Below are 10289 nucleotides of genomic sequence, written 5' to 3' on the forward strand. Positions count from 1 at the left end.
TTCCAAAGCTTGTGACATCACCGTGTAAACTAGAAAGTATGCTAGTCAGCCGCGATTGATGAATTTAATATTAATTCCTTTTCTGGGAATGAGATTATGTTGCATTTGTTTTCGTCTTTTGTGCTCCCAGGTGTATTGACTATTTTACAAAGCGTGTGTTATAGATATTCAAAAGTCTAGGTTAATTGTAACCAAAAAAAAAAGTCTAGGTTTAATTAGCTAGGAGTTTTCCGTGCTGAGTGCATCAGTTTTTTATAATTTTTTTGTTTGAAAGTGGCTTGATGCAGTTGCCTTTAAGTCTTCATTAATGAAACTATAGAATACACTTTGAGGGGAACATAGGGCCTAAACCCCAAATTATAATATGCATAATTAACAATGATGTGGATTTTCCATTTCTTCTTAATACTTTGCTTAGAACATCTTTAGCAATATTACTTAAATTTTATTTATTTATTTTGTTCAAATATATACCTCAAAGTTATTATATAGCTAACCATTTAAAAAAAATTTCTCCAACAATATTACTTAAAATTTAGCTATATTTGAACATATCTTTATGGGTCCTATCTTTATTTCTAATTGGTTAATGAAATTATTGTAACCAGAAGAAGAAGTTATTGCATTTTCAACATAAAAGAAAATAATTGATGTAATATTGGCTATTGTTGTTACTATTCTCTCTTTTCAATATATGAAAAGGTGATGGGAATTGGGGCAATCATTAGAGATGAGAACGGTGTGTGCGTAGCTGCCATTGCTTGTCCCTTTTCCCATGTTCGATCTGCTATTCAGATGGAATTTGAAGCTATGAGAGCAGGACTCCTACTTCTCATTCACTAAGATATGGATAACGTGGACATTGAAACGGACTGTACCATGGTGATTGATGCACTTGATAAAGACACAGAAGATTTATATGAGGTAGGATGTATTGTAGAGGATTGTAAAGCTTATTTGCGTTCAATTCCTTCTTCATCACTCTGCTCTATTTATCGTGAAGCAAATGGTGTGGCACATAGATTGGCCCATCTTGCTAGTGTTGATTACTTAGATGATTATTGGTTAAATGAGACACCTGTGATTATCCAGGATGTTCTCTATGAGGATGCTTGTACTAGTACTCGAGGTTTGTCCCCCCTCGCTGTACAATTTTCCATCTATTATTAATAATAATTCCAGGCGTGAGGCTGGGTTCCAAACCCCGTTTCAAAAAAAAAAAAAAGGTGATGGAAACCTGAAATTTGGGGATTCCCCAAAATAGGGAATGAGACAGGGAACTGTTGGAGTTGATATTTTCGAAAACCCCTTTTATTTTTTTTGGAATTAGGGGATATGTTGAAGATGCTCTAATGTTTTTTTTTTTTTTTTGAAGCAAGGGGTGGTGTCAATCCATTAATGAAGGTAGAGAGAGGCGTACAATACACAGTAATCCACCCGCACTGGGCTTGTCAAAATCGAGTAACGGTCTAGAAACCTAGAGATAGAACTAGAAACCCCAAGTAAAGACACCTTAGAGTTCGAACCAGGTAACCAGGTAACTTGACACTACCAGAGTTCGAACCAACCAAATCAAATTCAAACCATGATTTATTCTCGACTCTGAGGGGGATTCCCTGGGATGACTACGAAGCTTAAAAGCCTAAAGTAAAAAATAAAGAAAAAGACCCAGTAGTAAAATATAAACTGTAGACCCAGAAGATGTGCTCATGTTATTTCTTTTCTCTTAAATAATCAAATAGTTTCTTTTTTGTAGCTTTTGTTTCATTCTTCACCCGTTTGATTCAAAATTTTGTGTTGCCAATAACACTCTTTCGAACATTTGAACAAACTTCTTGCATTGACCTTTTTTTCCTTAATCAGAAAATATAGATTCATTGAAAATTGATAAAGTAATCTGGGGTTGACATCCAAAATCAATTAGCAATGAATGGAGTGCCCTAAACACTTATAAACCCATAGGCAAGGTCCCATTTTTCCCATGTGGGATGTATATATTCTCAACACGCTCCCGCACGTGTGGCAAATTTTTAAGTCATACACGTGGACAACTTGGGTGACGTGGAGCCCGTGCGGCCGTTAGATATGCATAACCCACTCTGATACCATGATAAAGTAATCTTGGGGTTCACATCCAAAACCAATTGGTAATGAATGGGGTGGCCCAAACACTTATAAACCCATAGGCAATGTCCTATTTTTCCTATGTGGGATGTATATATTCTCAACAAAAATGAGGTCAATGCCTTCTTCTTGTGTTTTTTTTTGGTATGCCCCAACAAAGCGAAGATTTTATTAGGTAAAATAAAGAAAAATAAAAGTAATGGAAAAGCTCCAGAGATGAAAATCAAACCCTCAAACAAAACAGATTGTCGGAAATCAAATAAAATCCAAAGCATAATCAAAGGAAATCAAAAGAAATTTCCAACGAAGCTCTAGAATAATGAAAGATTACGGTATGTATGCTATTGTTGGAAGGATAGTGATCGACCTTGCAAGCTCATTGGGTTGAGAATTTTCTATTTCATTTAATTTCTTCTTTGGTTATTTAGAGTTAAACTCCTTAAACTTATCACTGTTAAATGCTTCATCGCCCATGTTCATATAAGCACAGACAAACTATACCTCACGTTTTCTCTGTAATTTTTTGAGATGAGTCTTTTGGAGAGTCTGAAGAAAATTCTCATATTCCAAAATGTTACTTCACTTTCATCAAACCAAGAACTAGGTGAATTGATATCAGATTGAGCACATAGATGATATCAAGGCCTATAACCTACCTCAGTGGGAGCGACAAAAAATCCATTATGGACACATAATCACCTACCACCATGTCTAGTTTTAGTTGAGCAATTTCACTTATTATGGTATATGTGTAATTTGCATTAGCTTTAAAGTCTAAATTCAAATACCTTATGTCTATTGTCCAAATTCAAATACCTTATGTGGTGACATATATCCCCAATTCTTCTTCCATGCCAATAATGCGAGGCACGCGCCTTTTTGCAGAGACTGACTGAATGTCTGAGGCTTTGCCATAGCACAGGATTTCCCTTAATGAGTAAACCTGTCCTAACGCGGTCTTGTAGACCACATTTTTCATTTCCCTTATTCCAACGGCTCAGATCTCTCTAGGAAGTAACATCGTACCTTCCATTTTCCCACGTGGATAAATCAAATTGTCCCACTTATAAAATGCACCCAACTCACTCGACCTCACCAGAAAAACATATATCCTTTGCTTTCATCCAAAACAATCTTCAAGCTCTCTCTCTCTCTCTCTCTCTCTCTCTTACTCTCTATCACCATGGACAACATTGGTGATGAATACAAGCATTACTGGGAAACCAACATGTTCCTCCAAACCGAAGAGCTCGACAGGTATCCCACAAAGCTTAGAAAAAGAAAAGAGCATCATTTTTCAGTTTGTTTTACTTGCAAGTGCAAGGGTTTAGTTTTCTGACCACCAATTTTTCTGGTCGTGGCAGTTGGGGATTGGATGAAGCGTTTTCTGGGTACTACGATTCGAGCTCGCCGGACGGAGCAGCGTCGTCCATGGCCTCCAAGAACATTGTTTCAGAGAGGAACAGGAGGAAGAAGCTCAATGAGAGGCTCTTTGCTCTTAGAGCAGTGGTCCCCAACATTAGCAAGGTGATCTAATTAATTAAGTAAACCATATCCTTAGTTAAATTATTGCTGGTGATCACTTTGTATATACTAACAAAAGGGTGGTTAGTGCTAACAAATCTGCGCCACTGGTCCGTTCTACTATTTTAAGAAAAAGATGGAGCGTTTGATAATTTTGGGCGTTTGTTTCTTTGTTTTTTTTTTTTTCTTCTAAAAAATTGATTTCGTTTGTTGGGTTTGGACAGATGGATAAGGCTTCTATAATCAAAGACGCCATTGACTACATCCGAGAGCTTCATGATCAAGAAAAAAGAATTCAAGCGGAGATCATGGATTTGGAATCTGGAAAATCAAAGAAGGGTGTTATTGGTAGTTCGGATTTCGAACAAGAGCTTCCGGTCTTGTTGAGATCGAAGAAGAAGAAAACCGAGCAGCTTTATGATTCTGGAGGATCAAGAACTTCCTCCATCGAAGTCCTTGAAGTAAGTCAATCAACCCATCTCTGTCTTCATTAATTGATTTTTTTATTGACAGTTTAACCAACACAATATACATATAATAAAACAATGTAACTATCGATCATTTATCAATAATGAATATGGGGTCGGTGTTTGCGGTTTACAGCTTAGGGTTACATACATGGGGGAAAAGACAGTGGTGGTGAGCTTGACATGTAGTAAGAGAACAGACACAATGGTGAAACTGTGCGAGGTCTTTGAGTCCCTGAAGCTCAAAATCATTACAGCCAATATCACTGCTTTGTCTGGGAGGGTATTGAAAACAGTCTTCATTGAGGTAAGTTACGCCTTTATACTCTTTTTCGTCACCAATTGGAGCGTATTCTTAGTCCTTAAATAAAGTGTTGGGTTTTTGGGTGGCACCTGAAAATGTGGAGAAGGACCAAATCCACATATATAGGCACCAGGCCAGACTTGCATTTTTGAAACATGTGATTGGTACGGTTCAACAAGAGGTGCCCCATGGTCTTTGTTATTGTATGTGATAGTGATGTGAGGTGAGTTAAAAGTAATTACTAGGGGTTTGAGTTTTGGTACAAGCTACCACTCCTGGGTTCTGATCTGATAGGCTTTAATTTCAAATCGATAGCTAGTTAATAATGATTATATGCGTCCATATTGGAAGATTTATTTTACAATATATTAATCAAGCAAAAACCATAGCTAAATGTTTGCATCATCATAATTCGATTATATTTGTCGGTATGTTTTTAGATGATTTGTCTATTATTATAATATTTGTGTGGTTGTGAGAGAGAGGTTAACCACACTTTTTCCTCATTGTATGGTGATTCTTGATAGAGAAGACGTCATCGTAACACGTAAGTAAATTCAAACAACGACAGATAAACAATTAATAAAGAAATCGATTTCAATACATAAAGAACAGAACAGGCTTTATTTAGTTAAATAGGAGGGTGCATTAGTGCCTGTTTAATTTGCACGCTAGGCGCACCAAGACTAGATGAGCATGATTAAGCACAATGGTTATATGTAATTTGATTAAAACAATAATAGAGGAGATCGAATTAAGATAGAATTTAGGGTCCACGAGCACAAGATAGAGAGCACCTTTAAAAAAGTGAATGTTATCATCTCCATTATGTGATACAACTATTAGGGCAACCATGATTGGTGCAATCCAGAGTGTCCAGAATAAAACCAATCTACGAACAAAAGTGAGAGATGAAAAACGACCCCATTTGGATTTCCACTTTAACATGTCTTTCCTTTTCCCTCCAAATAAAATGGGGTATTTGCTGCTGCCTCTCAGCCTTTCAATCAAGGGAGAAATATCACTTTGGTCATCGAACTATAGCTCGTTCGACACTTTGGTCATCCAACTTTTAAAAACTTCATTTTGGTCATCGAACTATATCACCGTATATCACTTTGGTCATTCCGTCAATTTTCTCCGTTTTCTCTGTTAATTCTAGGGGTATTTTGGAGATGAAATGTTTTACCCACCATTTTTATAACTTAATCCAATTTTCCCCTCCTAAACATAAAACTTAATCCAATTTTGCCAACTTTTCCCTCCTTTTATTCATGCATTCATCATCAGTAATCAAAGCATACAACAGAGAAAAATAATCAAGTCAGAGAATGATTCAAAGGGAGGGAATATAAGAGGAAGAAAAATATTGATTTAATAAATCAAGGAATTATAAAAGGAGGGAAAAGTTGGCAAAATTGGATGGAGTTTTATGTTTAGGTGGAAAAAGTTGGATTAAGTTAAAAAAATGGCGAGTAAAACTTTAAATCTCCAAAATACCCTTGGAGTTAACAGAAAAAACAAACGGAATGACCAAAGTGATATGCAATGATATAGTTCGATGACCAAAATGAAGTTTTTAAAAGTTGGATGACCAAAGTGTCGAGCGAGCCATAGTTCGATGACCAAAGTGATATTTCTGCCTTCAATCAAATTCACTTTGCTTCTTCTCCTTCTTATGCTCCTCCTACATTATTCTTGATCAATTTAGTCCACCCAAAAACATAAGTTTGTTTTCTAAACTTCATATATATATCATGATAATAACCGAATTTTATATACATAGAAGACACATACAATACTCTTGAAAAATGTTTCTCGAGCTAAGTTTCTAATGTCATAGATATTTATTTTTCATGATATTGATGTTGAAACAACCGTAGAATTGTGATTGGATGTCACCAAACACTACACTAAATTGGACTATACAGTGTTCAGTGTCGAGATGTTTAGGTCAATGGTTTTCCAAGAGACATGTTTCCCATATGCGTAAAAGCTTATTTCCATGAAAATCCTAGCTACAAACAAAATTTGGATGGTAGAAAGAACAAAATCAAAATCATGGTAACCTTTTCCCTTTTCCCTTTTCTGGTGTATGGATGTTGCAATTTATTTTTCTTCGCTTGTTTCGTTTTTAGTTTTGTCTTCTGGCCTGCAAGGGCATTAACACACAATCAGACAATCGTCACGTGTTAAATATTTTGTTCTCTCAACTCCCAGCGTCTCATTCTTGTTTTTATTCATATTTCAAGGCAACTCCTTGAAATGGCTGGGTGAGAAATATAATCAAACCCGCTTTGCATAAAAACTATGGGCGTGCTCGATGAATATGTCATAGTTTAAACAAGACAAAATATTTGATCAGATATTTCCGCATATATATAATTGGACATTTTTTTAAGTCACTGATTAGAGACAACAGCAGTATCCTTACGGAAGCATAATCATAGTCAGAGTATGTGGAATAGAATTTGTGGTCATTGCTTTCAATTATTGATTTGGCAAAAACAAATCAAGGTTTACGTCATAAAATCTTCTGTTGTTATACAATTGCCGGACTTTTAGTTAATTTATAGTCCAATAACATAATTCATAACACCTTTCAAAAGACAAACGTAATTGAGTATTGTTCTGAACCTCGATCTCATACATATATATGATGCAAAGTCACTTATTACTTTTGGATGTATTTTGCAGGCAGATGAAGAAGAGAAGGATCATTTGAAGGTAAAAATTGAAACAGCTATTGCAGCACTGAATGACCCACAAAGCCCCATGAGCATATAATGAGAGAACTGATTCAAGTCGATTCCATTTGTTCGGTTTTTCCTTGGTGCATGTTTTCTAGAAGAGCCTTGCTTTGGTTTTGGTTATGAGAAAATCAACACTTTTTGTTCATGATGCATTTGCAATAAAGAAAAAAATGTTTGAGACATAATTTGGATGTGGAATGTTCACCTAATTAAATGTTACTTAATCTGAAAAGTCAATGGCATGGAAACTTTAATTTCTCACAAACCCGAAAATAATTTCATTACGAGAAACCCAACGCTTCAATTCCACGCCACCAAGAATTGTCTATACACCATCCATTGCCACAACTCATCTCATCATAATGAATTCCAGATTACCATGTTGTTTCAAATATACCTAAACTTAAAAATCATGGACAAAATTTTCTCAAATCTAATCCATCTATAACGTGTTACACTATAAATCAAGAAATTTGGTTTCAATTAGATCTTGGTCATCTTGAACATGGATAAGGCAAGAAAGATACTTGGAAACTTGGAGTCCCCAATTTTATGGGGGATTACATCTATGCTAGCTACGGAATATCCATCATTGAGCCAAGACTTCGTAGCGATCACAATATCCGTTGTAGATCATACCTTCAGGCAATGAACTGGCGAAGAACAAAAATTAATTAATTTAGAAGATGAATATGATATTTTTACTTTTTGTTTTAGCGAAATAACATTAGTATAGTTCTTGAAAAGAGAAGGTACATGTAATGACTCACATCTAAGAGCGCGGTAGAAATAGTCACTACCTACTTAGTGCCCACTCGTATTAGATTTTCGAGCTTATTATCTGAAAAAATTCATAAATAAATATTACAGCAGAAAAAATAAGACAAAATTCATTTGAAAATCTAAAAATCAGCCCTTATATTGGATGCAATCAAGATGTACTCTTTTTGGTAATTGCGGTCCAATGACTCACCTGGAGAAGTTTTAAATACACATATTTAATTATTTAATACACACTCCCTACTCAAAAGGACGCCCATTTAATTTCTCATTATAATAATTTACTAAATACACAACAACAAAAAATATCTAAATAAAGATTTCTCACCTGGCAAAGTGAAAATCTGCTTATGGAGGGCTGCCAACAATATCTTGCCGACTCGTGAAAGTTTAAGCTACAAGGGATATATTGGGCCCTTCAATTGCTTACTTTGTAATGAGGCCTTGGAAACAAGTACTCATGTGTTCTGCCACTACCAGGTTGCACAAGAGGCCATTGCAGCAACAAATATTCCAACTGTTAGCTGTCTGCCAGGAGGTTTCAAAGAATGGCTGTTACACCAGGGCCACCAACTAAATAAAGAGCAATGGGAGAAGCTACTTATGCTTCTTTGGGCTCTCTGGAAAAATAGAAACAGTAAGTTGTGGAACAATACGTGCATCAATGCTCAAGCAATTGTAGTTACTACGTTCTCTTGGTATGAACAATTTCTACAAGCGCAGAAGCCCTCCTTGCATGAACTAGCTACCAAACCGAGTAAACATTGGTCTCCACTATCTATCAATCAGCTCAAAATCAATGCTGATGGAGCTTTCTTGCCTTTAAAGGACTTTGGAGGAATTGGTGGAGTAATCCAACAAAGTGACGGATCTTTTATAGCTGCATTCTCAAAACTTGTGCATCACGTCTCATCTCCGATGCAAGTGGAACTATTAGCAATTAGAGAAGGCCTAGACTTCCTCAAGCATAGAGCCTTCATGATGTATGCCTTGAAAGTGACTGTCAAGAAGCGATCCAAGACATTGATACTGGGGACTATGACTTAAATGAAAATGCAAACCTGTTGCTCGACATCCAACAGTGTAGTAAGTTTGTGTATAATTTGAAATTCTCCATCACGTCTCATCTCCAATGCAAGTGGAACTATTAGAAAATAGAGAAGGCCTAGACTTCCTCAAGCAGAGAGGCCTTCATGATGTATGCCTTGAAAGTGACTGTCAAAGAGCGATCCAAGACATTGATACTGGGGATTGTGACTTAAATGAAAACGCAAATCTATTGCTCGACATCCAACAGTGTAGTAAGTTTGTGTATAATTTGAAATTCTCCTTTGCTCCTAGAACTGCTAATTTTGTGGCGCATAGGTTGGCAGCTTTTGCTTATGAATCCAATACTCCTAATGTATGGATAGACCAAGCTCCAGTAAATATTCTGGATGCTATAGCTTCTGATTGTATTCGATTGAATTGATCAATAAAGTTCTTGCAGTTTGACTAAAAACAAAAAAACAAAAAAAATCTAAAATACCCTTAATCTCTAAAACCAAGAAATATCCTATTATTTGACTATATTAAGGCTACTATTTAATATGATAATATTGTTTAAGAAAAAGAAATTCAGGAGAATGTCGATAATTTCATTGATAGTAGGGACCTCTTTACATGTACAATATCTTTGATTACAAGACATCCTAATCAAATATGGATTAAGAGATCTAGAGCATTCTAGCCCTATTACAACTAGAACAAGTAATCATGTTTGGGCCAAGCACACATAAATCGGGTTTCCTTTAATACTTCTCCTTGTGCAGTCCAATCATTAGTGCTCCTCATGTTGCCTCATTAAAAATTTTGTCGAGTAACAAAAACCCAATGAGATAAAAATAACCTCAGTTAAAGGGGAAAAAGAGTACAGCACACCCTTCACATTTTGAGATCAAACATTAGACATCGAACGCTCACCCTAATGTTGGATTATTGTGGCTTATAGTAAAATGCGTTGACAGAAAAGTAATGGTTACATCAATGATGAGAATTACATAAAATAATAAAGAATTTCATTCAAGTTAACCAAAATTACAATTATTTTTAACCAAATTTACTACATTGACACCAAATTTACCACATTCATTTTATAGTATTTACATATAATTGAACCAGGTTACAATATTGACAACATATTTGTGAAGACACTTGTAATAAAGTGGTAAGTAGAGTAACTACCTCTAATAGGACTAAGATTACAGAAAAATGATTCACATTACCACAATGATAACAATGATAACAAATTAGTTGGCACATCTGCAAACGTGCGTATGACATACATATCATAAAATT

General features: G+C 35.6%; 1 protein-coding gene across 1 annotated transcript; it reads left to right on the top strand.

Moving 5' to 3' along the window:
* Window positions 1–3206: 3206 nt before the first annotated feature.
* Window positions 3207–7357, top strand: LOC112198126 (transcription factor bHLH35). The gene is made up of 5 exons (XM_024339179.2): window positions 3207–3381; window positions 3489–3651; window positions 3873–4109; window positions 4252–4422; window positions 7117–7357. Exons 1-5 carry the CDS (start codon window positions 3308–3310, stop codon window positions 7204–7206), a joined length of 735 nt encoding a protein of 244 aa, XP_024194947.1. The 5' UTR covers window positions 3207–3307; the 3' UTR covers window positions 7207–7357.
* The last annotated feature ends 2932 nt before the right edge of the window (window positions 7358–10289 follow it).

Source organism: Rosa chinensis, chromosome 4, assembly GCF_002994745.2.
Source record: "Rosa chinensis cultivar Old Blush chromosome 4, RchiOBHm-V2, whole genome shotgun sequence".
Lineage (NCBI taxonomy): Eukaryota > Viridiplantae > Streptophyta > Magnoliopsida > Rosales > Rosaceae > Rosa > Rosa chinensis.

Coding starts and splice junctions, on each gene's coding strand:
- LOC112198126 (XM_024339179.2), top strand. CDS start 3,308: ATGGACAACATTGGTGATGAATACAAGCATTACTGGGAAACCAACATG. Junction 3,652..3,872: donor TGGTCCCCAACATTAGCAAG/GTGATCTAATTA, acceptor GGGTTTGGACAG/ATGGATAAGGCTTCTATAAT. Junction 4,110..4,251: donor CCTCCATCGAAGTCCTTGAA/GTAAGTCAATCA, acceptor TGCGGTTTACAG/CTTAGGGTTACATACATGGG.